The sequence below is a fragment of the Bombus vancouverensis genome, chromosome 12, assembly GCF_051014615.1.
Source record: "Bombus vancouverensis nearcticus chromosome 12, iyBomVanc1_principal, whole genome shotgun sequence".
NCBI classification, from domain to species: domain Eukaryota; kingdom Metazoa; phylum Arthropoda; class Insecta; order Hymenoptera; family Apidae; genus Bombus; species Bombus vancouverensis.
In genome coordinates this window covers 6,670,083-6,697,849 of record NC_134922.1, presented here as the reverse complement: position 1 = coordinate 6,697,849, position 27,767 = coordinate 6,670,083, and the positions used below count along the sequence as shown (strand labels likewise).

The following is a 27,767-nucleotide window of genomic DNA, read 5'->3' as shown; positions in this document are numbered from 1 at the left end:
ATGACCAGACAGCAGTTAACGATGAAAGTAGACTGAATTAAAATATATGCTTTTAACAGATTAACTCCATCAAGTCTAATCATTATTTTTTAAATCGTATATTCTAATACTAAAATTGGAAATTTTAGAAAGCGAAATTGATCAGTTTAGCTTTTCAGCGGTTAATATAAAATAAGTTAGGATAGTTATGATCTAAGAGGAGGATAGGACGCGAATAAGAATTCTGAGATTTAGGAAGAGATTATTGCGGCAGAATTTGTAGGGTGACTTCGTAAAGCTTCTCCCAAAACTGTTTGGTATATAACTCCCAAAGAGTACAATAAGTGCTCGTATAGCGCGATAAAAAAATTACCGCAGACCCCGTATAACAAGGAGGAAGAATTGCTGCAGTTCTCGTAACGGGGTAGATAAATTTCAAAATGCAGCAAAATGCAGGGATCTCCACTTGTGCACGAATTCTCCGGTGGTTAAGTATTTTATAATAAAAAATTCCACACTCCATAAAAAGGTACTCTATTTTCCATTTCTAATAACTTTTTAAATTCCAGCTTATGAATTGTAAATATGTCGTCAGTATTTTTCGAACGAAGAAAGAAGAACCAAACAAAATCTGCATTTTAAAGATACCATATCCATTTAACAAATAGTGCATCCGTGGAATTACGTTTCAATCTAAAAAAAAAAAAAAAAAAAAGAAGAAGAGAAAGGAAAAAAAGGCGATATGGACCAGCATACAGCAGCCGGAGCAAACGATCCATTTAAAAGGCGAGTTCAAACTCTGGGTAATCGATGATAGTCGCCGAGTGGAGGGATGGTAGCAAGAATAACACGACACCTCGATCAACTGTTCTTTCCTGAACAAAAACACGTTCAATTTCAAGTGAGACGGATCCTCTGACGAACGATTAACGAGAGGAAGCTTGTGCGAATCGATAGGCGGCGAAAAGGGGGTTTCTTGGGATATTTTGCGCACACCGCAGAGACGTTGGAGGCCGGAACTCTTTTCGTTCACCTCGTGGTTCGAACGCTCCTCGCCTCTCCGGGGTAGGGAAAAAGCCACCCTCTTGTTAGACCGAGCCCTCCCCTCTATCCCTCTGGAGCTCCGTCGGATTCGTCGATGACGAAACGCACACGTAAATTCGTGGACGTGCACGGTGCTGCCGCTCGCAAAATCAGTGCGACCCAAGTGCACCGCGAGGCAGGAACGCGGGTCTCCCGTGCGCGGCCTGTCGTTCCCGCTTGCGGCACGCGCGCCTCTTCCACAGGAGCATCAGTCAGATAGCGAGAGACACTCGCGTAAATAGGTCGTTGGATACCGCCGTTGATTCGACAGTAAATAGCCAAGCGAAATTAACGGATAGTGGTCGACGTCTCGAGAGAAGTGACAATGGAAAACGTCAATCGAAAATAAAAGAAGCATATAGTCGATACGAACGTGTAATAGATGCTGACAACTGACTAGAGTGACTAACGTTTAGATTTAGTCGAGGTGACTAAACAAACGTCGTGAAAGAGGAAATGATTGGAATGGAAAAACGATCAGTGCGTTAAACATCGCAGTTTTGCATTGGAGATTAGATGTACGTTGTTGTTTTCTCTTTTTCTGGTGAATCAATCAGTGATGTTGAGTAAATAAAATGTGGATGGATGGAAGAGACTGATTTGTTTAAATGGAAATGAATCTTACATACGACTGTCATCAGGATTGATTAAACGAAGAAAAAATAAATAAATAAATAAAAATTATGAAAAACAGAAGGAGAAGCTGAAACATAGTATGATGGAAGAAATAAAATTGCAGAATATAGATACAGACTTTCCTGTTCAACAGAACTAACTTGATTTCGAAAATAACTTTGGATTGAATTGTCTACGATAAGCACGGAAATAAACCACTGATATCGATTGTCGACAGAGAAACGTGAATTGGAGATGCGTGGCGGTCGAACGAACTAGAAGAGAAAAACGGGCGTGCGGGAGGTGTTGAAAGAAGAGAAAAAGCTTTGAGCATCGATCTTGCGGCTGATGCAGCTACTATGACGCGGGTTGTCCGATACATTCAACTGTATCCAGTGTGGAATCGACGGGTCGCGTGGCCCACGAGACGGGATCTACGGGGCTATAGTTAGTAAGCTAGGCCAGTCTTCGCGAATTGGATCAGTGGCTACGGTCGGTGTAAACGATGACGGCGAGGAGGACGAGGACAACGTCGGCGGGTACGACAATGACGCCACGCGCGACGAGACTAAAAACGCTGGGTCTTCCCGACGGAATGCAGGAGGCCGATCGAACGCCTCCCGATGTACCCTCTTTTTACGTGGTCTTCCCACGTAAACTCTATTCGGTGACGTGTATCATGAAAGAATAAAATTCAAGAAAGATCCAACGAAATTACAAGAAAGGGGAAAAAAGAAGAAAAAAAGGGGCCAATTTTCCGATTCTTCCAAATAATAAAGAAAAAGGAAACAAACAAAAGAAAATAGAAAAGAGACTAAATTCGAAACTCGGTTCGAAGCTTCCGTGGAAAATGTAAATTCGCCTCTGGTTATGTGTTCAAGGCTTACTTGGTAGGATTTAATGTGCAATCGTGGCTGATAAGCTTCGGGAAGTAAAGTCGTTCTTTGCGGCGCGATAAGGACCACATTGGTCGCAAAGATGGACTGCTGCAACTACGTCGAGGCTTACGCGGCAGGGAGCCACTTTTATCAACAACAACATTACTTTTGCTATGATAACGCGAACACCGATTACGGTGGCTATGAACCGCCGCCGATTTCCAGCGCGACCGAAACTACTGCGCGATACAACGGGACTGTACCGCCTGCGTATCCGACAGGTAGATGTTTTAGAAATTTTCAACAAGCACGGCCAATTTTATTCTTCGTTTAAAACATTCGTTATATCTCTTTAGACTTGACAATTGTTTTAACACTTATCATATTTCTTTAGAGCTGTCGATTATTTCAAGTGGCTCTTGTATGTATAGATTGTCTTTTGGAGAAGAATTATGTCAGTATGAATGCGTCATTAAAATTGTAATAGTACTGATAGAAATTGATAAGATTAAATTCAATTTAGGTGTATCGTGTTTTAAATTTGAAGTTGAGAATGTTAGAAAATACAGTAATAATAAGATCTAGCGCGCCTGCGTGGAAACTACGACAATAAGTATTATGGAAACATTGCTTTATATGCTACTGTCTTCAAATATCTTATATTTCTACATAGTTAAAAGTATTTTATATTCTTTTATAGCAAAGTAACTGAAAATATGATGGTATCAATGTCAAAGGAGTAGTATTTTTATAACACAAAGTTCTATAGTAGTGAATTATTGAAAATTCCAACAGTAGTTCTTTAAATAAAAATGAAGAACCTGCATTTATTCAGGGAGAGGCTAAATCTTGTATGATTTGCATTTCTTATCTAGTTCTTCGGGTGGCAAGGATATACAGAGTGACTCAAAAGTATTCATTCATTATCATTACTATTTCATCATTTCACATGGGATATTGTATATATCTATACTCGATACTTTTCATATAATTTCATATTTATACTTACAAAAAATAACTGTCCATGTGAATTAAAATTTATATATAATAAAATTTATTTATTTGAAATAAAATAAAATTATAATTTCTGTAATAAATAAAATTGAATACATTCACCTGTTTGACAGATTACGTGTATAATCCGAAGGAGGCGAGGCTGCGGAAGGCGATGCGCGAACAGAGTCGCGAGCTATCCAGGCGATCGATCTTGCAGAGCGCGATCGCTCGAGCGGGCGTGATCGCTGGTCCAGTCACATCCGGCGGTTTCCTAGATCATCAGCATCGTTTTGGTTGCGTGTCCACAGTCAACTTGCCTATGAATTCATCCGTGGAATCGGATCGAGCCACGGAACCGTGGTTCCAGTCGACGTCTCGTCCAAAGCCGATCCATTCGCCCCGAATGACCGATTGGTACGGCAACGTGACTGATCCTATCGAAAGACTGCAAGTAATGGGTGCGATGCATCAGCGTGGCCTCGATAAATGCAAAGACGTGATGAGGAATCAGGCTGCGGCCAGCGTAACCAATACCGTGGCCGCTGAATGCGGTGCTACATTTTCAAATAACGGATATCCGGTTGATTTCACCGATGTTAGTCGGGAAAGGGACTTACGCCGCCAAGAGAATATGGAGTACAGCGAATTTCCTGATAGTCAAAAGTGGCATCCTTATCAGGTGAGGATTGTTTCCGGAATCATCTGGAAAGAAAGTTATGTAATTTTAAAGTTTGTCAGGAGTTAGGAGTTTTTAATATTTGGTAGCTTCGCAGAATTTTAATTGATAAAATACATTAATGTTATTTGTCTTCTCGCAGAAATCTGTAAAGTATAAAATGATTTTAGAATTCTTCTACCTCTTAAAAGCTATTTTTTATATCTAAAATCAAAATATATTGATATACTTCTTTTGTTTCTTCTCTCATAGAAATCTAGAAAAAATCTTCTACATAGATTTCTCAATCCTTCTTTTTAAATGATATATTTTCTTCAAGAGTTTCTACAAATCATTGCAGAATGGTGAAGGTGCTCATCAACATCCCAGAACTTCTCATCCTTCTCAGATGAGCAACATTCTTCACCCAAACATTCAGAGTCCAGGTTCACACGGACACGAACCATGGGGTCAATTTTGTCATGGCGTGCTGCCACGTAAGTAAAGATAAAATCCAATAGAACGTTTAGAAAACTGCCGGAGAATGTATTATTTTCTAATGTAATTTTATAGACACTCCGCCTATGCCTCGAAACGTTGGAGTCCGTGGGCCGCGACACACTCTGCTGTTACAGGATCGTATGCCCCCTAGACACTGTGAGTTTTCCGAGGAAGCACCGCGAATGATGTATCATCCAACTAAGCTCGATATCGAGAACGTACGAGCATCGTACACGCCCTCTGAGCACCAGGTTTCTCCTTTTTCTAATTTATATGTACAATATAATATGAGCTGCTCGGAAAACAAACTTTAACTAGAGACCAAAGCTAAAAATTTTACATTATACTACTGTAAATTAAAGAACGTAAAGAAATTTGTTTTGTCTCATTGACATACAGAAATGCAGTAATTTCTAGATTTTTACAGAGGACTGTTTCATTCTGTTATACACAGGAATTTTGATCTAAACCTAATACGTAATAACAATAGAAATATTTTCTAGATGCCGAGATTACTTGAAACCTCAGTAAATTCTATCGTGGATTCTGCGTCCACAATAAGGATTCGTCGTGAGGATGATGGCCCCAGGTGGGAGCCAAGCACTATGAATAACAGAATGTCTATGGATAATCTAGTTCCAACAACGGTATAATATTCATTCCACTAAATTAATATTAACCCCTCAGTCTTTATAAGTGAGCCTCTCAAAAGTCAAACTGATTAATTCTATTGTCTGTCAATATTTTAACTTTATTAAGTCGATATTCAAGAAACAAATTACTACTCACTTCCACGAGCGAGAGACCATTGAGAGGCTCAAATACTATATAATTCAATAATTACTAAATATTTTGAACCATTAGGAATCTAGTATATCACGCGATAAAGAACACGAATCTCGTCGATCAGCTGAAAGATTCGAGCCAAAGAAGAAGAGCGTCAGTAAGCAACCGTTGCCTGGTTTTCACCAAGCATTCGGTTCGACGGAGATTGGCAGGTTCTCCAGATCGGAGTTTTTCGTGAATATGGTGGGCGAGAGCGGCGGAAACATGGAAGTCGCCGACACGGAAAGTATTACCGTAAGTACGGATCGTATGTCAGAGGTAAACGGATCGACAGTGACCACTGCGACGCACGGTACGTCGGTAATTACTACGACCGCGACGACGACCGTTAGGTCTTTCGACGGCGACGAAAGCGAGGAGGCGAGTTTCGACGAGTCGAACAACGACCTCGTCGCTCCGACGTCGATGGGTATGTATTGCAGCCAACCAAGTATTCCTCGTTGGCATAGACCTCACATAGGCGCTATAGGTAGCGAAATTTAAAGCAAATCATCAATTCTTTCGCGGGCTAACGTGTTTCCCAATTGAAAGTCTGATGGAAGGGAACTATGTAATTCTAATCATTTTCAAAAGTGCGAGTATGCCACTGGAGCATTTTCTCTCGCAATTTTCTTTCTGGATACAGTGGTTTATGAAAGAATTTTGAACTGTTGCGTCCAAAAGAACGAAGGAAGAGCGACTGAACAAATCTCTACATTATGTGATGTATACGTAGATATTTGCAAAACTTGATCAAACGTATTTTCAACCTTGTGTGTATGATTCAATTATGAATGGAGTTGCTCTTTGCCATGGAATTTTTTTACGAGTCTACGAATGCTGCGTTTATTTATAGATTCTAATTAGCCCCCGAAAGGAATTAGCAATTCATCAAGGACGCGAATTGCGTCCAGTTGTCTGTAGGATTAAATTATTCCCTCCGATGTTCAAGTTACCCGATAATATTCTGTACGTGGAGAGAGAATCGTCTGTTATTCGTAATTGGTAACTCTCAGCTAACTTGTTCGAATGGATTTCGCGAGTAAGACAAATTTCTCCAATTTGTACAAACATTACGCGTTAGACTTTGACTCGCCGGGGAATATAAATGGCGTACGAAACATCCCGGCAAACTGCACACACGTTTGTCGAGATTGTGCCTTTAAGAGATCTGTGGAGCTATTAAAGGTCTTCAAAATTTTTGATCGAATCAAAAATATAAAATCAAAAGCAGCACGATATTCGCGGGTCTCGTACGTCAACTATTAAGTTGAGCAACTTACATCGATGTATTATATTGAAAGGCTAGAAATTTTGGCGAAAGAGATATCTCATATCATCTTTAAAAACAAACGACCTTTTTCTTCGACGCGAAAAGTATTTCAAAAATACTAAATATTGTTTAAAGTATTTTTTTTAATAGCAAATTTATTCTGATAACACAAAGACGTTGTAAAATATAAAGAATTTTGTGGGTTGCTCAAACTTGGTAAAGAAATATAATCAAAATGTGTCGATGGAAGTATTTAATCGGCACCTTCCATCAAGTTGTTAGATATCGCCGATGATACACTGAGATTAGTGTACCGACGATGAATTATATGATTATATTAAATATATATTTAAAAAAGTAAATATATATATATATATATATACATGTATATATATATATATATTGTACTTATATGTATAATGGAGGAACGAAAACGCGCGACGAAAAGGTATTTAAGTTATTTAGTAGAATATTTAGACGACACGTATTGCTGCGCGGAGAAACGTATGAATAAAAGTGAACATTAATATCGCGAACGTAGGAAGTCGAGAAACCGACGAAATACACACCGTTCCGCTCCTGAAAAATATGTTTTTCCTGAGGGGGATGCACGGTATTTTTGCATTTGGAACTCCTTTTATTTCTTCACTGCAAAATAATATGAAATATTTCAAAAATACAAGAAGACAAATATCGCAACTTCGGTATGTTAATGCATTAAAAGATAAGGAAAAAGGTTGGATTGTATAAGAGAAGTTTGTAAGTTAAGACTGTAGACAGTAAGACTGTAGTTATAATGTAAACTCAAAAATATGGCATGTAATTTATTGAAACTTTTTTATATATCCATTTTAACGTACGTTTAATATTCGATTTATTATAGTAACTTTGGGACCTTTGGAAAATATACCTAGAAAGAAAAAATGTTTTTAGAATCTGCGCATTAACGTTCTGACAAGTGCGATATTGTATAGAAAAATGCAAAGTTCACCTTATTAATTATGTTCTTCTTATATGTGACATTCATACTTTTGCTATTCAATTTCTATTTCATTAGAACTTATGTTTCATTAAATTTAAAAATTGTTCTCATGTAAGAAACGATCTTCGATATTGTCTTGAGTGAGAATGAAATATTTTTTATTATTTCTATTTTTCTTTTCTTTTTGATCGAGTTCTGAGTCCCGTGCAGGCACCTATGACTCGTGTTGATTGATCTATCGGTACATCGACTTAACATAATTCGTGCCAGCTACCCTGTACCTATAATGGGACCAAATTAAAAGAGAAGCTTTTATTTCGCGTTCACCGTCGCGCTTACGTCCCGCGTATTTTATCGTGTATGAAAACCTTCCCCCGTTCCGTTCGATCGATTGCCTCGAACAAGAGGCAAAAATTTGTATTGAAACGTGAAATATTCTTTAACACGTTCGATGTTATTTCAAGCAAATGGTTATTAACGATCTACTTAAAAATTACACTGAATTGCGTTCAATTATATTTCAGTCTTTTATCTTCAATTGTACCGAAATCAATGATAGAAATTAGAATTTTTAATGTAATGAAGATAACTTTAAATGTAGAAATGTTTAATTTTTTCTTTGCCTCGAATTCTGTAAATTCTTTTCTAATGCTATTTTAAATTGATTTGCGTACTAAGATGCTTCATTTACCATGACATGGAGCGTGTTAATTGAAAATCCACGTGAAAGTAAACGAATTCACGAGGAACGTGTTGTGCTGTTTAGCAAGATGAATTAGTGTTCCATCGATCAAATACATTGTTTAAATATCGTGTGATCATCGTTTATAATGAATATCGTTCGAGCGTAATAGAAATACTTAACGATGGTAATTCAACATTCGACTTTTTTGTTCTTGGACGTATAGGAACGTTCAAGAAGCATGGAATGATGTAAATGCTGTGATTTGTTTTAAAATTAAACGAGCGTAGTTTATAGTGGTACACAGTGGGGGAACGCTGAATATCGTCGCGACGTGAGGAAAGGCGAGTTGTGATAAAAAGAGAAAAAAATTCTGTAAGAAATTTTGACGATACACGTAATTGTCTGTCTAGTACGATCGATCATCGGGGCCCTCTTGCACGATGAAACTAATGTTATTAGCGGAATTTTACAAGTTATCGGTGTGGATAAATTCTTTAACACAGTAGCAACAAGATTTGTGTTAAAACGAGTAAAGTGTCAATTTTGCAAATTGTAAGCCAATCAATTGCCCTACTTGACGTAATGCTACAAAAGTATGCAACAAAAGTTTTTAATCTTTACAACCTATCACTTGTAAGTTCGCTAATGTTATTAATTAGATTATCGTGCATGAGAGCTCAGTTGTTTTAACTTTTGGATTATTAGTAAGAGCACAAACCACTCCAACGAGGTCCAATCTTTCGAAACGTTTCGTCATTAAAGAAATTTAGGGATAGTCGAAGAAAAATCCTTTCGCTGTGCGGTGTATACTTCCATAATTTATTTCACATTTTAACTCTTCAAATTTTATTAACATAAGATATTTATATTTATTAGTATAAATATGACTACGAAGAAATGCAGCGATAGTAGGGGGAGGGGAGGAGGAAATCTTTCACTATATTATTATACGTGTGTATAATGAACTTCAAGTTCGAACAGCGATAAAAGATGGACCTAATACAGCAGGAAATTGCCAGCATCTCGTGGATGGAACAAAAGTTAAGACAACCGAGGAAGTTTCTTGGATTCTATCACGCCAACCTCGTCGTCTCCAAAACGTGAATCCTATGACGAAATTTTAGCGATGCGTTAATTACTTGGAAATTTTAATAATTTTGTTACTTTATTGACTTGTCTTGTTGGCGATGTAGACTGTAACATAGAATTATGACTTACACGTCTTACGATTAAGGACGAATAAACCATAATCCACGTTTCATTATTGGCAACGATATTAAACGTAGAGGTAGAACTGGTAAAAAAGAAGGAGAGGAAGAGGAAAACAAAAAAAAAAAAAATGTTCAGTCAGTGATAGAAGAACAAAAAGAAAGGAAAGAACAACGTGAAAATGATTGCGACTAACAGGAAAACGTAACCCGTATTATAACTCGTAAACGACTTTCTGTCTAATTATTAGCTAATTATTATCATTCTAACCGGTAGGAAACCGTACTAAGGGATTGAAATGTACAGAAAAACGATTATGAACCACCGTACATCTCTTAAATCCTACAAGTGCCAAGTTGGTGAGAAAAGTCCTTACAAAGGCTCGTGTTATTAAGTATCAAATTCGAACGCAAAAAGGAAAGAAGTATATTTCGCGAACATTTAACTCTATCAGTTTTCATGTAATTAGATTAGAATTCAATTCAGGTTCTTGTATTATCAGATTGATGAACGTCAGTGGCTCGTTGGTATTCACGATGTGAGATATAAAATTCGAGATACGTTTCATTTAACATTGATTCGAAATGAAATCTATTAAAGAATAGAACTGATAGAGTTAACGCAGACAGAATGGAACTTAATGATGACGAACATGCTTTTATTCGCGTACAATTATGTACATGGAACTATAACAATACCGGTATTATTGAGCTTAAATTCACTTTTAATTCGAACACGTTACCAGCTTAAGGAACGAAGTTCTTTAATGAGATTCGACAGACAAATAATGAAAATGTTTAAATGAAGATCGAACGTAAGCAGTGTAACGAAAATAAATGGACGTCTATACGACAGTATAGAAGTAAAAAAAAAGGCAAAAAAAGAAAATTATGAAATTATGAAGTCTGTTTTATTTTCCTCAGTTACTCCCGAAGACTTACCTCTCCACTCCTGTCGCCTTTCCTTTTTCATCGAGATCCTGTGGGATCCTGGGTACCTCGGCTGCTATTCATAGAATCACGGAAAGCAGAGAAATTTTGTCGCGAATCATGCAGGAGGAATGCTGCTGGTTCGCCACTCAATCCAGATGTTCCAGGATTTCGGATGACGTCGTGGTAAGTATGATTCGATGAGCTGAAACTTGAATGGACAAAATAAAATAAGTCAGATTTGCGAAATAAAAGTTCTCTTTAATGCGAAAAATATTTTGCAGACAAATGAGACACGTAGAAGATAAATTGGTCAACTTCATTCAAAGTAATCGTTCAATCTTTGCATAATTAAACTAATCACATACATACACTCTGGAACTAATACAGAGAATCTTTTGAGATGTAGTAGTTGATCATTGGCTTCTTAGTGACTCAAATATCGGATATATATAGTATTTATACAAAATGAAATTAGTAGACAAATATCAAACATCTATATAAAATGTTAATTTAGTGGACTCATTAATTTTGTCACGCACTTTGGTCTTATTTTTACCTATAAAACTTGCTAACAAGATGCTTATAAAGAGAGACCTAAGTCTTCCTAATTTAGTATAATCAATACAATTTTAGTACAAATTAAAAATGTTACTACAAAAAAATCAATTCACCTAAAACCATAGAATTGCACGGCTTTTCTGGATTGCTCTCATCACGCAAGAAATAAAGAGTGGTACTGTCAAAACAAAACGATGACCCATCCGTCGGAAGTGCTACGTCAACGAGAGAATTACGACTCTTTTGTCAACGAAAGAGGTGATGGAGGCTACGTAATAATCGGCACATCTGCCGATGGAAATCGAAACAACAGCAGTAGTACGGAGGACGATGAATATGCTAACGAAACTCGTAAGCAAATGACTTTGAAGCTGGAGAACACTGGTACTCCGAAACGTTCGAGCTTTACTTCCGAGAAGGACGATGGAAACGTTTGACAAGATTACTTCAGAGGTCATAACGTTTTATAAAGAAATATCAATCTTTATTGGTAAGAGTGACATTTCTCGAAAAATATAGAATTTTTGGAAAATACAGGAAGACAGTGAACAAGTGGTTAGAAGGATACTGTTTAGTTCCTGGCTATTAAGGAATTATAAAATCGTTTCTTTTAATACGTTCTACTCTTAAATAACTTTCAGTATATTAATAATTTGGAAATATTAAAAACAACACGTGTACCATGTTCTCTTGTACATTCGTCTTAAGTTGACAAAAATATATTGTTCGTAAATTGAAAGAGCGTCATAGAGTATCATTCTTCGATTGTACTATGGAAGCGTAATTAATTAATCTTTGCAGGAAATATAATATGAACCTTTGGCAAACAAATCCAGTCAGCTCCACATTTTGTCAATTCTCTAATTTCATTAAGTACATAAGTACAGCATTAATGTTCAATTCTGAAGAAAAAAATGTCAAAATAAACTTAAGAAATAGTTTTCGCAACATTGTCACCTTTTCTAGGCTTCAATTTATGAAGTTGATCAATGTGGCTTCTGAACAGCTCATATAATGAATTGCTATACCGTTGTGAATAAATTCTTTTACAAATAGTTAATTTAATACTCGACAATCGTACGTGTGCATATTACTTATCTTAAAATAAAAAATAATTACTTTTCTCTTAGATATCTTCGTCCCTTGACTAAAACTAGCGAGATGGTTTAAACGTGTAAGTTGTTTGATAAGAAACGAGTGGATGAATTTGTAATAGTCGGCGTATTAAAATTCGTATAAGTAGAAGAGATAGTGTGCGTCAGTTGTAATCGTCGCTCGCTCAATACTCCTATGCCGATCGCAGAAAGGATAACAATTCGCCTGTCCCAGGGAGTACGTTCATACATTTATATCGATGGACGTTACCACAAAAAATTAAAAGTTACAGTTCCTATGACTAGACTTCGTAAAACAATCGTTAGGATTCAAAGGCACTGTAATATGTGTCTCTCCCAGATTCGAATTTACCGTTGACTTTTTCTACGCTCATGTGCCGCTGCACTAGGATTAAGATTAATTCCACTATATATTTTAGAATGATTTCATCCTCGAATTTCATTCGTCAAACGAAAGAAAAGGAAAAGCTTTGTTTGAAGCTGTCGGTGACCGGTAAAAGGAATTGATCGCTTCCGTTTGCGTGTAAGGATTCGGTAGAATGCAATTTGTAAATAAAGGAACAAAGACCCATCCGTGGATGGTTTATCACGGTGATCGTAATCGTGGATGTTTGTTGTAGATGAGCCAGGAGAAGGCGGCATTCTTCAAAAGCGATGGACGAACATCGTGGACCTCCCAATCCGTCAGGTGAGCTACCTAACCGGCAGGTAGTGACGGACAGGATATCCATATCGTAAACGAGTCGTACAGACGTTGAACATCTTGTAAAATTTTCGAGATAAAGCGTCTCTTTTTTTTTATTGCCACCATTGATGCATCTGAAACCCGGAATTGCAACTGTGAGATGTAGTATCGGTAACTTTTCTGTTGTTTAATTAGACATAAGGCGTAATAAAGCTATAAAACGATTATAAATAGGAATTAGTAACGCAGAAATGCGTCATACTGGACGTTTTAGCAAATACTTAATTATTTACAAATTTTTTAGTCTTTCCAGATATTACGTTTGAAAATAATTCTTGGGATCCTGGACTGAAAATGGAAGATTTCTTCTCTAATTTTTGGTATGATTATTTTACCCATAGTAATTGGTCTTGTGCGTTCTAATTTCAAGGAATATCGAAATTATTCGCCGCTTCTTTAGCGCGTGTAAATATCAATTTTACAAACCGAAGGAAGATTTCTTCTTTAATTTTTGGTATAAGAATCATCTTCATTTCTGACCAAGGATCCACTGGAATTATTCATAAATTTTCTTATTTATGCACTCAAATTGTTCAATTATTATTCAAGTTTCTCAGTAGTTGAAATAATTTATCATTCTAGGTAGGAAAATGGAATATTTCTTTGAACTTTGGTGCAGAAATCATCTATCTTACGCGTTCCAATAATCCAAAGATCTTCGATAATTTTAGAAATATTAAAAATGTTCAAAATGGCAAAACTGCAAATGGAATATCCGTTCCTCGCCTCTGTTTGAAAGTCGGCGTCACATGGCATCGATTTTGCTAATAACCGAAGTGCACAGGCAACCGTTGAACAAATTAAGGATCGACGATGGCTAGATGGTGTTCGTTTAACAGAGATAACTTCTCCGTTACGTATTTGGTGGCTTCGCTGCGCCGATATCGCGACTTTTCCCTCCACAAAATTACTAGGACAAATATCAGTCAGGGCTGAATGGTTACTTTACCAGCCAAAACCGCGCACGATAGCAAACAAGAAACGGTCCTGCTCAAATATCTACTCGCGATACATAGGCCAGTCGGACGTAACTTGCTGTTGATTTTTGTCATTTGACTCGAAATGGTCAGTCAGACTGTCTGTCCGTCGAAATGGTTAACTGTTTCGCCTTGCAGCTACGTTCCTCTGACATTTTCCAGAAACGAATAATTCTCAACAAAAACAGCTGCGCTTATTAGTAGATAAGCCCCATTTAAAAAGACAAAAAAATATCTAAAAGTAATATTTCTTTTGTAAAATGGAAATGAACAAGCAAATGAACACTGATGATTCAACGAATGGTAACTACATTTTAACAACCTTCCAATTATTCTAAAACATAATTACCATTATGTAGCTTATCTTATTTCTTCTTTTCTTCAAACAAATTGTCGATGATGTTGTTCAGATAAGTGTCGCCGAACGTCACAATCTCGAGTAACACATTGATATTGTAACACGTTGGAAACCCGGAAGACAAATACCACGATGTTCTTCAAATCCGATTATCATCTTCGGACTCCTGGTCGATGATTCTTGATTGATCTATTTAATCGGCGCTTATTTTTCCGGCTGCACTTGGATCATAGAATTTCAAGAAAATATCGGCAGACACCTCGTGAAACCCGTGAACCATCGCACGATGAACGAGCAAACAAATCTTACGATGAAGAAAGAGAGACCGATGCGTGGATCGCAAGCTCCAGGTGATCGGAACGCGCGTACCAGCGAAGACGACTGTCGACGACTGTCGCGTGGGCGGACTGGCAAGCCTCGTGCTTTCGAGAGGATCGACCAACCGTTGTGGAATCGTAAAATGGTCCCGTGCATGGATTGGCTGAGGAAACGCAGGAAAGGCGGCAACCAATGTCCTCTATCTTCGAAAAGAATCTAACCGCCAGTGAAATCGCTCTGACGAAGCATGGATCCTGGTGGCCAATCGACGATTTCGCCTTGGAGGTATCGAGGGTCCGCCATGCTGCCCCGGAGCTTTCCTAATTTAGAGTTTAATTAGCACCCAAGGAACAGGAGAACCGTGCACAGGCATCGATTGGACGGTTACCATCGTGGCAACAGAGAGGAAAAAGACGTGGAACAGAGACGATGATATGTCAGCAGTCAGTGTTCGGCTCGTCTTCGCCGACTAGTGTGAAATATCGCGCCCAAGTGTTACGAGCACGGCCACGCGGCCGCGGGACCGAATAGTCTCGTCGAGAAATAGATTTTCCATCCTTGTTCACAACCTTCTTTCGACGCTTTGTCTCTTCTTCCGCCCTCGACTTCTATTCTTCTTCTTCTTTCATCCTTGACGATCGTTAATTCGGAAAATCGAACTGGATTATATAGTTTCAAGGAAAGAACAGTTTCGCTTGTATTCTATTACCACTGATCTTCCGTTTTCGTCTTTCATCTTGTGTCTTCGTCAAATCTGGCAATAGTGACTTGATTGATTTAGAAAGTAGTGCTTGATAATAATAAACGTTTAAGCATATATACATACATACATATATATATATGTATCGGATCGAAGAATAACTGACATTGTACGTTTTGTCTTTTGAAAACTGAATTGTGAAGTAAAAAAGGAAAAAGCTCGAGAGAAGTGTTTTTGGTGAACCTCTCCCGAGTCGCAGCTCGGGTCACAGAGGTCGAGGAACGAGCTCTGGGCGTCAAAGAAACGGGAAGATGCAGCCAGCACCGGCTACACCTGGTTCTCCAACACGATCATCCTGTTGTGAACGAGATCGCGAGAGGGAAGTGCACGAAGATCGTGGAAGGGAACGGAACAGCGCTGGAAGACAAAGTCGGACGACCGCCGAGGAGGACCACGAAGAGAGAAGCAACGAGAGGACGGTGATTTCGGGACAGAACCTTGGTACCATGACTGTCAGCGGAAATCAGGGATTGCCTCTTTCTTTGTCTCTCGAGGACAGAGATTTGTGGACCAAGTTCCAGTGTTTGACCAATGAAATGATTGTTACGAAAAATGGAAGGTGAGTGGATGGTCTGTGAAACTTCTAGGAATCCTATTAAGATATTCATGTATAAAATTAGTAGATGTAAACTTAGTAAACTTAGCGAAGGAAGTAGTGATTTCACCGCGAACGTTTCTCTTCTCTTGCAACGGAGATTATTGTTTGATGCCGTGGTTTTTTCAAATTCTGTTTTGTAATGAAATTATGGCAACTGTCAACTGGAAAAAAACATTGATGCATTAAGTATAAACGATTTGCTGATGAGTCACTTGCACGTTTAAAATAGCATATCATAGGTTTCGCATTTGAGGAGCTCGAAGGATCCGCTGGCTGAAAGATCCGAAGCAAAGATGGCTCTCCGTCGTGCGTAAAAATGTATTAATTAGAGTGTCGGTGCGAACAAGCTGGAAGGTAAAAATAATAGTTCATATACACCGGGGTAAAAGGAGAGAAAAAAAAATGCCGCTTGTGGAATGGAAAAAAGGATCATTGCAAGATGCTACGAAGATTTAGATGATTCACGCGAATGAATATTCTATGTTTGCTTCGAGAACAGGATAACAGTCTTCCCTTTCAATTCAACAAACTGCTCTTAGTCTCTTTCGCGAATGCAAATTGATAAGGAAAACTTGATCGATAACAAATATTTTTTCCCGATTCTTTACACATCTTCGTTTTTTTCTTTTTCGTCGATTCTAAGATTCGATTAAGATCAATTGGAAGACTGAGAATCATAATGGTGTAAATCAGTTCATTACCATTTTTTACGAAATAATATCCCGCGTTGGTTGTTGTAAAAAGTTAGTTAGATCTTTTCAAGTCATGAAAACGTATCGCGACTGAGAATAAAGCGAAGTAGAACTTGATCGATTCTGAAACTGGACTTTGAAGAGTTGAAATACGTGACTAGATCGAAATTCTTAAAATGTTGATCTCGATTTGATTTTCACCTTTGCCACCAATTCTAAGTATTAATAAATCTGGATAACTAAAATATTTAGTTTTCTGAGACGCCGTAAAATCGAAGTTAGAACTAGGAGATTATACAAATATTATCGATAATCAAATATATGTGTCATATAATTAAACCGCAAAATATTATGCAAATTCATATCTTTACGAACAAATCAAAAAAAAAAACAATACCTAAATAGAAATTTATTTCATCTTGGAAGCGTTATAACGAGCAATTTACTATGAATACCTTGTAGATTTTTACATATTATATCCATTTGGTATTTAAACTTTAAACACTTTTGCATTTAAATATTTCCCATAAATGCATAAGAATCCACGGTTTAATCACGATACGCAACATTCTTCCTACCAAAAAAGAAGAAAAAAATATTCGAATCGCACAAGTGAAAAATGAGGTGAGCACAAATTTGAGTAGAGGAAGTAGCTTCGATGCTTTTTCGGTCGGTAGATCAAAAGATATTCGCCACGACGTGTCCTGGCCGGCTACTTTTATGATTCGTATATTATTAAAAACGATTACAGTTTGTCGACCGCGTTTTTCGTGCGCGGGCATCAGTGTTCCCAGGTACACCAGCAGAAATGGGAGAATGTTTAACGTAGGATTGTGGCCATCGTAAAATTTTATTGCCGGCGGCTCGATTCTTCTGCTGTCCGCCGCCTTCAGTGTTACTTTCATTAGTGTTTATAAAATTCCTGCTTTTCTTTTAGATGTCTTCTTCCGTTATCGCTTTACAAAACGTCTTATGGTAGCTAGTACCATTAAGAATTAAATTTAGTTAAAGATAAAGGGAACACGCATCTAATAAAAATCCTTCATGGAACTATGATCTTTATCCGCGTCTTCGATTTTACTTTCAGACGCATGTTTCCTGTAGTCAAAGTGGTTGCAAGGGGGTTGGAACCGAAAGCTATGTACACTCTTCTTCTCGAATTCGTTCAAGTGGATCCACACAGGTAACAAAGTGCAGAATCGAACTCTGTTGTGTCCTTTTCCTTTGGATCATTTTAGACTCAATTATGCTTTTGTGTCGTTAATAAATTTCTCAAGTTTGAGGAAAGAATCGTTGTTAATATGCATAATTTCTAGTTTCAAGCGTACGCTGAAATATTTCTTAAAATATTAAAAATCTTATTACTTGTTTCTCGCCTCTTGAATTGCCTGTATTGTTTAAAAATGTTCAAAATTCTATTGATAGATGGAAATACGTTAACGGAGAGTGGGTCCCAGGCGGAAAAGCGGAAGTCGCCCCACCAAATCCGATTTACATCCATCCTGAGAGTCCAAATTTTGGATCTCATTGGATGAAAGAAGCGGTATCGTTCGCTAAAGTGAAGCTGACAAACAAATCCAATGGAAACGGTCAAATTATGCTAAACTCCCTACACAAATATGAACCTCGAGTTCATCTAGTTCGTGTAGACGCGGTGGAGGAAAGAACGGTACTAATATTCCATACATTTCTTCAGTTTGTAATATATTATAATACTAATTATAAAAATGATATGTAAAGAAAATTTGGAATTATGATGGACTGTTATTTGGAGATATTTTAATATGGAAATGATATTTAGGTGTTGACTTACCGTTATCCTGAGACGCAATTCATAGCGGTGACAGCTTACCAGAACGAAGAAGTCACAAATTTGAAAATTAAATACAATCCTTTCGCGAAAGCGTTCCTCGATGCTAAAGAAAGACCTGCCGATCCGCAAACCTATCCGCAATGTAAGTTAGTTGATTATGAATTATTAATATTATCTAAAATTTTAATTAAATACATGATAATTGATAAAGTATTATAATTGATGAAATATTTAAGAGAGTATCGAATTATGAATTACAGACACCGGCGCTTGGTTTTTGCCACAACCTACTATGGGATACGAATATAACACAGCCACGGCCATTGCGGCCGCACAAAATCAAGCGTCAGTGACGGTCAATAACCATCTCCCTAATTCTTGTACCGTTTCTACAGCTGCCCATAGGAATACCTGCAGATCGGCGCCTTACGCTCTTAGACATAAATACATTCAAGATGGTGAGTTCTTAACTCAGTTATTAATTTTATATTTTTTTTATTTTTAGAAGAAGTATGTATTATTGGAAATTAATAATCATTACAGAACAACGCACAGATCCATACGGCTCAGTACAACTGTTGCATTCCACAGCGTATGTAGCAGCACCAGGTTGGTCACCACGCAGTCCAGAATCCCTGCAGAACCTAAATCCAGCTTGCCTACCGCCCACGCAGGAATGGCCCACGTCTCCTTCACCGTCACCAACCTCATCCTCTCACGCGGTATTCAGTAGAGGCGTTGTTGGAACTGCGTCTCCAACCACCGCTACAGGATGTACTCTATATGTACCATCAAACTTATCTTCTGTCCCTCAAGAGCATAGTCATTGCACCGATACTTCAGCTTGGATTCATCCTACAACTTTGTCAGAGCAACAACAGCAGCAACAACAATCTTACTTGAACTTAAACTTACATTTACATCACCAGATGTCATCTTATACATCAGTTCCTCACACAGGGTTACATCATTCTCTACACCCAAATGGAACAGATGCTGTTCCTTCTGTCGACGAGTATGTTCACGAATATCATGCCTCTCCAGTTCAATCTACAACGCCTGATCGTCACTCACAGCATCACCATTCTCAAATGTTACACATGCAACCAATTCAACAAACTGGAACAGTATCACCTGTTAGTGTCGAATATGATACTCCTTCTAAGGAACATCATATATCTGTTAGTTATTCTGAACAAAACACGGATACGTTGAATGATGTACAGGCAGATGAAAACAGGAGATATTTGACAACGGTGATTGATAGACATCACCGGCAAGATTCGGATATTGCGAATAACGAACATCAAGCTGCAGCGTGGACTCCACTGACACCACCGCCTGCACCACAAACTACAGCAATTTGATTTCTGTATGTGATACAAATAATTTTATTTAAGATATGGAGTTGCTACTTGATAATTTCTATACTTGTTTTAATAGTTAGGTGACTAAGTATGAACAAGTCGTATTAAATCACAGTATCCTGTTGTATGCAATACGAATGAGATATATATGATTGAAATTATTGATAGGTATATAGAAATTAGATACAAAGAGAAACATCGAAATAAATATTGCGAACACACAAATAAAAATATCGGAATAACGAGACTAATTAATCTGATAGATTGTTAAATTAGTTACTTACTTACATACTTTGTAATTATCTAATCAAATTTAATGTCAATTTCTGAAAAATGAATCCGTCCTAAAATCGTGTCTTGATGTTTTTAGATAATATGTATTAAAGATAACATAATCGTTATAATAAAATACAGTAAACGTATATATACCATTTTACATACCTTCCTCGGTATTAAAAAGAGTATTCTGAAGTTGTGAGATGATTTGTTCATGTTGTGATATATGATAATCTATTCATAAACAAATGCTCATGTATATACATTTCTTAAATAGAATGAAGAGAAGGCACTTTTACATTTTGTTCGTAACAACTCGCTAAAATTTATATACAAATTTATAATCGTTATATATACATACAATGATTAATTAGACTCATACACAGCGAAGTTTTTACAGAGCAAACAAGATTTTAATAAATTCATAATTTATATAATTACAAAATAGTACAATGATAAAAGGACCAAAATGTTATTTCTCACTTCAAAAGATACCAATAATCCTATAAAATTTGTTTCCACATACTACCTTGAATTGACTAGTATAATTGACTAGTATAATTCACGATAGTAATAATGATTGTATTTCTAATTCTTCTACTTTATTTATATTTATACGAAATAATATTCTATATCTTTATGATATAAATAATTATAAATTATCCAAACCAATGATTGCCCATGCAATCTCTTGTCCATTCCGTTTGACATACCCAGCACCAATGGTAATTACATCCAGCTCTAGTACAAACCATGTGCATGCATCCTCCTAGAAAATAATATGTGAGTATTAAATAGAAAATTTATTAAACATCTTAATTTCTTTTTTCAACATTTTAAGGTACCATCTCTTTCAGTTGGTGTTCTACACTTTGGACAAGGTTTTGTTAAAATTCTAATAGTTTTATTGCTGGCTTCATCCCATTTTGCCTAAACGAAAAATCATAAATATGACATTTTTGATTAACGAATAAATATAATATAAGGAGAATATTTTGCATACATCGTTAGCTCTCCGTGGATCAACTGAATACCCAGATCTATGTATTGTATTCAAAGACTCAGATGGTTGTAATTCACATTCTCCTAAATGGTAGCCTTGTAAACATCGTCTACAAAAAACGTACTAAACATAAAAGTATATTATTAATATTTTGATTTATTTAAAATTTTTTACTTTATAAAATATTTTATCTATACATAATTACCCCACAACCACCAATACATTGAATCTTTCTACATTCTTCACTATTATCATCTGGTGATTCTGGTATAATGCCCATGCCACAATCTGGTCTTGGACATAAAACTCCACCAGCACGTAAAACATATTCTTCTGTACTAAATCTCTGATACTGTTCGTACTATATCATATATAAATAATTAATATTTAAAGACTTTTTGAAACTTGTATATTTATTATATAAGGTACCTGCTCAGAGGTAAGAAGATGAAAATGATGTACTTCTGGAATGAAAGAATTTTGACATCCTGTTGGGCATGGAAGCGTATAGTATCCTTTAATGTCATCAAATTGAAATTGACGTTCTCTTAGACGAATTGAACAATAGTCTTTGAAACAATCAAGGCAAGTTACATGGCCAGCTTCACATGGGAAGACCAAGACCATATCCCTATAAATAACCTATGTTTGAAAATGTTATTAATTATTTTTTGCTGATATCAAGGTCAACAAATTATTCACCTAACATCTGTACAGGCAAGGCAAGGTATTCTTCTTAAATTTGGTTTTATAAGATACAGAGGAACAGCCTCATCTCCTTCTCCTAAACTAGCATGTTTCCCACATTTGAAATAAAAACGTGCATATAAAACTTGGGATTCAGTGTCACTGGATACAAATGTGGGTGCTGGACAAAAATCATTTTCACAATGAACTGTTATTCTTTTTGGTTGTAATACATCTGGCCAACACTGAGGATCTCTATCTACCGTAACTGCTCCGCTATTACAGGTTGCACATCTGACTCTTAATTTACCAACTGTGACAGCTTTGCATGGTGTTGAACAATATACAAAAAAATGTGCTGGATTTTCATGTTTCTCTATAAAAATATATAAAAATAAATAATATATTATTTATATAAAATCATAATTACTCATCTTATGCTAGTCATATTTATGTAGTATTTGCTTTAACCACTTGTGTTTACCCTTTAAAAGGCTACGATTATTCTACCTTCCATGGTTAAATTTTCTTGTGGATCTGACTCATCTAATGGTAAATCGGTAAGAGTTTCATTCATTGGCTTTCCTCCGCTATCATTTAATTCAGATATTTCTAAAGACTCATCAATGGTGTTAGTACCTTTATTTTTATTTAACCTCTGTGATGAAGTTCGAATTGCATGTAATATACTTTGTTGACCCAAATCGCATTCCTATGACAAAAGCTTTGATTAAGGGGTGAGGTTATCATACTTGTAACTGCACTGTACTTTAAAAATACGTATTGGGAATAAGTTATCTTCGAAAATATATGAGGCTTACTTCTATTATCGTTGAATTATGCAGCTCTTTCCCTGCAAATATTATTTTTATGTCCTCAGGTGATATTCCCATTTGAAATGCCACTACCTCTTTTACGTTCTTTATATCCCATTTTGGGTCCAAATCAACGGGGAATGTATTTCCAGTATTGGTTTTCACGTATATACTCAATGAATTTGTTAATTTTCGTTTACTAAACCAAATTAGTTGCAACATCTTAAGAAACACACTCCGTATGAAGCCAAAGAAGAAACTCATACCGTCAGTGCGAACTTCTTTTATTTTGATGTTCTTTAAAGAAGAAAAAGGATGGAGTGCGTCAGCGAAAACATACTATGAAATCTAAATCAAGTATTTTCACGAGATGATCAAAGTGTTGTAATTTATAGCATAATTTAGACGTGGACCGAAATGAAATGACAATAAAATGAATCCTGCGACATCTTCAACGATATGGATAACTAAGAAATTCTATGAAATTCAATCGTCAAGATTTATAAGAAATTTTCAAGTGCGTCATACATATGTTTGTGATTTAACCTCTTTCGCAGCATCTATTATCTGCTACTACCTCATGCATTTGTATACATATATATATATATATATATATATATATATATATATATATATATATATATATATATATATATGTATTTTATAACCAATTTAATACAATTTTAAAGAATATATTTCTCTCATTGTAAAAAATAGAAAAATCGAATTAGTTTACAATTACTTCTGAGTGAATAATACAATTTACTTGATTATGCAAATAACTGTAAGAAAATTTTCAAAATAATAGTTAATAATAGAAAATAACAGATAAATAATTCTAAAATAAATTTGGGAAATCATTAAAATAGGAATTAGGATAGGAATCATTAAAAATCATTTTTCTGTATACGAGAATGAATACTATATTTTCTTTGAATCGAACGCGTAGATACTTATTATACATACGTACATATAATTTACAGAACACAAATTCGATATCAAAAGGATAGTTCATAATTTACAAAAAAGATCGAGCAAAAGTTTCACAATTTTCGCAATTTTCATAACATTGACAAAATATCACAAATTATAAATTATTCAATATTCTATAATATTGAATCTTCTTCAAGTATAAATATATAATTGTATAAATAAATAAATTTATAGTTTGCACGTAGTATTTAAATACAAATTATGAGATTCACTACTTTCGTTCGGCCAGTTTATATTTTTTTACACCGTTTAATATTTCTATTGATTTAATCGTAGGTTTATCTTTCATTTTGATCAGCCTTAGTCTTTTTTTATCTTTTTCTCTGTCATCCAATTCATTTTTACTCACTCTTTTCAGTGAACGTATTCTACAATCAGAATTAGTATCTTTTGAAGTTGAAGGCATTTCGTTGTCAACCATCATTCTCTTTTTCTTTAATCGTAATGCGAATCGACGTATTTGATTTATCCTTTGCAGTTCCAAGTTTGATACATTCGCCATTGTTGTTCTGGATCTCTTCGATTCGAAATCATCAAGAAAACTTTTTGTTCTTTTTCTCTTGTTATTCGAATTACTTTTTAAATCTTTGACATTTTTTTTAGTATTCTGCAAATATATTAAAGGAGAACCAGGATAGGAACTAAAAGGCGATCTAGAATGAGAACTAGGAGGAGAACTAGAAAAAGATTCTGATTCATCTACTTGTTCTTTTTGATCCCTGCACTTTTGAAGAAATTGATTTAGAGTCATCCCTCCAAAATTATCTTCTTTATTATTAAGAAAATTGTACACGTCGGGTCTATAGCGAACTCGAACCCATTTTTGCGAAGATTTATCCCAATATCCACGCACAATATCCATATCTTCAGGCAACTCTGATTTAACCTCTTTAAAAATAGATCTTTCTTCATGATCATTTTGGATTATAGAATATTCATCTGGTTTTATTAATTTATGTGGGCATTAATATTTAGGCAGAATAGAATTTAGAGGTTAATATTTTAATACCTTTTTCATTCCTGTTGCTCGTTTGCCTATATTTCTTTATTCGTGATTTTTGTGTGTTACTAGTTGGTACAAGATACCTGCTGATATCTTTACAATTATTTTTAACAAATTCATTCCAGAGAATATCACTTGATGTTGTTGGTGCTGATACATTGATCAACCACTGCTTGCATTTTTCAATTCTTATATCATTTTTGTTCTTTGCTCTGTTTCCGAGACCTAGATACGTATTAACTATATTTTCTTTTCCTAAAAAACGTTATAATATACCATTAATACACATATCTTAGGAAAAACAGTTGTTTTCTTAAATAATTGGGGAGCTTTTAAGTTTAATCAAGTGCAGGTCTTTTATTAAATAGTTGAATTGTTACTTATCAATTTTTCTTTAATTTATAAACATTAAAGGAACGAAGTTCTTTAAATTATAAGTATCAATTTATACATATGAAACTTCTAGTGCAATTTACTCAATTTACTATTTTTTTTTATTAACTCTTTTCCTAGAAAGTTTCCCAACTTTAATATTACTAGACTCTGGTATTATCAAATGAAACATATCAATAGTTGATAAAAGATTCTTATGGACCCTTTTTCCAAAAAGCTTCCCAATTTTTACATTAGTAAATTCTAATATTAAATAAAAGATATCATTATTAATATAAAATAATTACTTAGACATAATGCATCCTCCTCGTCATCAGAATCATCGAATAGACGAGAAAAAGGTAAATCTTTCACAGGAAGTTTACCTTCATTCTCTTTAAAATCAAGTCTTTCTGGACTTTCCCATGCACGCGGTAGCAAAATCGGTGACTGTAAACGATCTTCGACAAAACAAGGAGCTTCCCGAATCCTTTCTGGCGATCTTAAGTCTTTAAACAAGACACTACTGTCAGATTCAGAAGTAGCTTTTTGGGAAAATTTCTCTGTTGATTTGTTAATTGGAGGTAGACGGGAATCTTCGTTACACGTTTCCCAATCTGTATTAGGATTTACCTTTACAATCGATTTCTTTGTTTTGCATTTCTTTTTTCTTGTTTCTTTCTTCTTTTCTTTCCCACGATTACCTCTCACAGTTCCTTTTAATTTCGATGTCTTTTGCTGTAATTTCCTTTGTTTCCTCTTTTGCTTGCCATCGGAAATTCTAACTAAAATTTGGTTTTTACTTTGTTCTTTTGCCGAGGAAGGATTGGAATCAACTCCAGATATGCTTATGCTACTTGGCCGCTTAGGTTTCTCTTTTAATGGTGTACTACAAAAATTCCAACTTCTTTTGCAGGTACTTACAGTGTGTCTTCTATGTGGCTTCTCAGACGAAGAAGACATTTTATTTCTTTTATGTTTATGATGATATATCGTTTGATATGTTGAATATTTGATTCATGAGTATATCACTTATTTCGTTTGAACAGAGCTCATTGATAGCTTCCGATATCACCCGGAAGTGTTGCTATAGCTTTGAAGAGAGGGTTGTATATGAGATACCTGTGTGATTCACCTTCGAAGGGGTTCTCTGATATCGTGTTTCTTCTTCCGTTTTATTTGCACGGGAATAAAGGATTCTTGTTGTCGTGCTTTTAAAGAGGCGAGAAAACAATTAGATATTTGAATATCTCAATTAGTTAATTTTTAGGCTTTCTTGAAAATTTTAATGGAGTATTTAAGGTACTTTGAATCTTGTTTAAATTTTGTGATTTCATTGAAAGTTTGATAATTCAGTGATTTCTAATTATGTGATTTGACACAAAACAAAGTTTGTTAATATGGTGAGTTCTGTAATCAAAGATCACTGTATTCTGTGATTTCCCAAAAATTAAAGATTTCCGAATTTGATGATTCTCTACAAACGAAACTTACCAGACTTACAGACTGTCACAACTCAAAATTGTCGTATTTTATAATTCTTCACTGCACAAAATTAATATTATATTCAGTGGTTGTTCGGAGTTCATGATTTTTAAATTTGATTTCTTCGCTATCCAAAATTTCAAAATTTCGCAATTTTCACAATTCAATATTTCCGTGTTTATTAATCTCCTGCAAATGAAGATTTGTATATTCGTTAAACTTTTTCAAGTATGATACTTTACCAAATTTCAAAAACGAAAATTTTACTATCTAACAGTAAAAAACACAAACGTTACAAAATTTGCGCTTTTAGAGTCGTGAATGCTAATTGTTTCCGGCCTTAATGTCTGCAAACGACTGGGGACTATTACCAGTGTAAAGTCTTTCAAATTTGACCTGTAAATATGTATTAGATATAAGAAACGTATAGGAAACTGTTTCTGTATTTAAGTATGACAGAGTTAAATGATTATGTTTGAAATAGAACACTTATTTTTATGACTGTGAATAACGTATTTACTTTTTACCTGGGAAATGCTAAGAGACAATGTTTATGTATAAATTACTAAAGAAGAGCGATAACTAAAATATTCGCGTGGATATGTGACAATTTTTGCGATTTTCAGAATGATTCATCGCGGATAAACTGTTCGCAAGATTATTGCAGAAATTCTTCGGAGGTTAATCTATCGATGCATCGAATTGATATGGTCCAACTTCCGTGGAAGGAAAATTCGCAATACGTGAAAGTAATATGAATGAAATCTGGGGAAAAAATTAAATTAGAAAATTTTTTAGATGAAACTATTATAAGTTCATTATTGATTTCATCTTTGAAATTTAAGCTCATATAAAAAATAAGTCTTCTAACTTCAATGACATGATTTGTAGCAGATGTTTTGATTATTGAGAACAAAATTTAATAATATTGCCCTGTAAAATTCAAACTTTAAGTAAACAATCTTCATATCGTATACAAGAATAATATGTATTATTAACAATAAAATTGTAGGAGCGTTGAATCCTGCAAAGTTGAGATACATAGTGTTATTAATTTGTCAGTATAAGTCACGGCTTGTAAAAAAGTACTTGTTAAGTCGCTGAATCCTGAAAAGTTGATAAATATTATGTTATTAATTTGCCAATATAAGTCATTGATTTGTACAGTATAACATAACCTTATTTAATTGTTCTTAAGCATTTTTAATTTAAATAATAT

At 35.4% G+C, this 27,767-nt stretch overlaps 5 protein-coding genes across 6 annotated transcripts; 3 read left to right on the top strand and 2 right to left on the bottom strand.

Annotated features, from left to right (window-relative positions):
• Positions 1–255: 255 nt before the first annotated feature.
• LOC117154974 (uncharacterized) lies at positions 256–10,580 on the top strand. The gene is made up of 7 exons (XM_033330483.2): positions 256–466; positions 549–2,836; positions 3,683–4,230; positions 4,568–4,703; positions 4,780–4,958; positions 5,211–5,354; positions 5,572–10,580. Exons 2-7 carry the CDS (start codon positions 2,656–2,658, stop codon positions 6,034–6,036), a joined length of 1,653 nt encoding a protein of 550 aa, XP_033186374.1. The 5' UTR covers positions 256–466; positions 549–2,655; the 3' UTR covers positions 6,037–10,580.
• Positions 10,325–11,608, top strand: LOC117154976 (uncharacterized). The gene is given in 4 exon segments (XM_076623496.1): positions 10,325–10,381; positions 10,605–10,817; positions 10,820–10,876; positions 11,297–11,608. Coding segments are annotated over 4 exon segments (639 nt in total).
• Positions 11,609–14,839: 3,231 nt separating this feature from the next.
• byn (T-domain transcriptional activator brachyenteron) lies at positions 14,840–20,143 on the top strand. Its single transcript, XM_033330481.2, has 6 exons — positions 14,840–16,003; positions 17,822–17,917; positions 18,160–18,403; positions 18,536–18,689; positions 18,808–19,005; positions 19,091–20,143. The coding sequence occupies exons 1-6, from the start codon at positions 15,696–15,698 to the stop codon at positions 19,912–19,914; spliced, it is 1,824 nt and encodes a 607-aa protein (XP_033186372.1). The 5' UTR covers positions 14,840–15,695; the 3' UTR covers positions 19,915–20,143.
• Positions 20,144–20,510: 367 nt separating this feature from the next.
• park (E3 ubiquitin-protein ligase parkin) lies at positions 20,511–23,193 on the bottom strand. The gene is made up of 8 exons (XM_033330484.2): positions 22,702–23,193; positions 22,391–22,592; positions 21,896–22,256; positions 21,623–21,824; positions 21,399–21,554; positions 21,194–21,316; positions 21,036–21,120; positions 20,511–20,959 (listed from the first exon to the last, which is right to left on the bottom strand). Exons 1-8 carry the CDS (start codon positions 22,957–22,959, stop codon positions 20,850–20,852), a joined length of 1,497 nt encoding a protein of 498 aa, XP_033186375.1. The 5' UTR covers positions 22,960–23,193; the 3' UTR covers positions 20,511–20,849.
• Positions 23,194–23,613: 420 nt separating this feature from the next.
• Positions 23,614–27,013, bottom strand: LOC117155351 (uncharacterized). 2 transcript variants are annotated; one of them, XM_033331234.2, is made up of 5 exons: positions 26,840–27,013; positions 26,558–26,737; positions 25,372–26,473; positions 24,698–24,946; positions 23,614–24,627 (listed from the first exon to the last, which is right to left on the bottom strand). In XM_033331234.2, exons 3-5 carry the CDS (start codon positions 26,024–26,026, stop codon positions 23,900–23,902), a joined length of 1,632 nt encoding a protein of 543 aa, XP_033187125.2. In that variant the 5' UTR covers positions 26,027–26,473; positions 26,558–26,737; positions 26,840–27,013; the 3' UTR covers positions 23,614–23,899. The 2 variants fall into 2 exon arrangements, with proteins under 2 accessions (XP_033187125.2, XP_076479602.1); XM_076623487.1 differs by having other exon boundaries at positions 26,791–26,886.
• Between the last annotated feature and the right edge of the window lie 754 nt (positions 27,014–27,767).

Coding starts and splice junctions, on each gene's coding strand:
- park (XM_033330484.2), bottom strand. CDS start 22,959: ATGAGTTTCTTCTTTGGCTTCATACGGAGTGTGTTTCTTAAGATGTTG. Junction 22,257..22,390: donor AGAAAATTTAACCATGGAAG/GTAGAATAATCG, acceptor ATATTTTTATAG/AGAAACATGAAAATCCAGCA. Junction 21,317..21,398: donor AATGTATTGGTGGTTGTGGG/GTAATTATGTAT, acceptor TTTTATGTTTAG/TACGTTTTTTGTAGACGATG.
- LOC117155351 (XM_033331234.2), bottom strand. CDS start 26,026: ATGTCTTCTTCGTCTGAGAAGCCACATAGAAGACACACTGTAAGTACC. Junction 24,947..25,371: donor GGAGGATGCATTATGTCTAA/GTAATTATTTTA, acceptor AACGTTTTTTAG/GAAAAGAAAATATAGTTAAT. Junction 24,628..24,697: donor GAGCAACAGGAATGAAAAAG/GTATTAAAATAT, acceptor TAATAAAACCAG/ATGAATATTCTATAATCCAA.
- byn (XM_033330481.2), top strand. CDS start 15,696: ATGCAGCCAGCACCGGCTACACCTGGTTCTCCAACACGATCATCCTGT. Junction 18,404..18,535: donor ACGCGGTGGAGGAAAGAACG/GTACTAATATTC, acceptor AATGATATTTAG/GTGTTGACTTACCGTTATCC. Junction 19,006..19,090: donor ACATAAATACATTCAAGATG/GTGAGTTCTTAA, acceptor TAATCATTACAG/AACAACGCACAGATCCATAC.
- LOC117154974 (XM_033330483.2), top strand. CDS start 2,656: ATGGACTGCTGCAACTACGTCGAGGCTTACGCGGCAGGGAGCCACTTT. Junction 2,837..3,682: donor ACCGCCTGCGTATCCGACAG/GTAGATGTTTTA, acceptor CCTGTTTGACAG/ATTACGTGTATAATCCGAAG. Junction 5,355..5,571: donor ATAATCTAGTTCCAACAACG/GTATAATATTCA, acceptor TTGAACCATTAG/GAATCTAGTATATCACGCGA.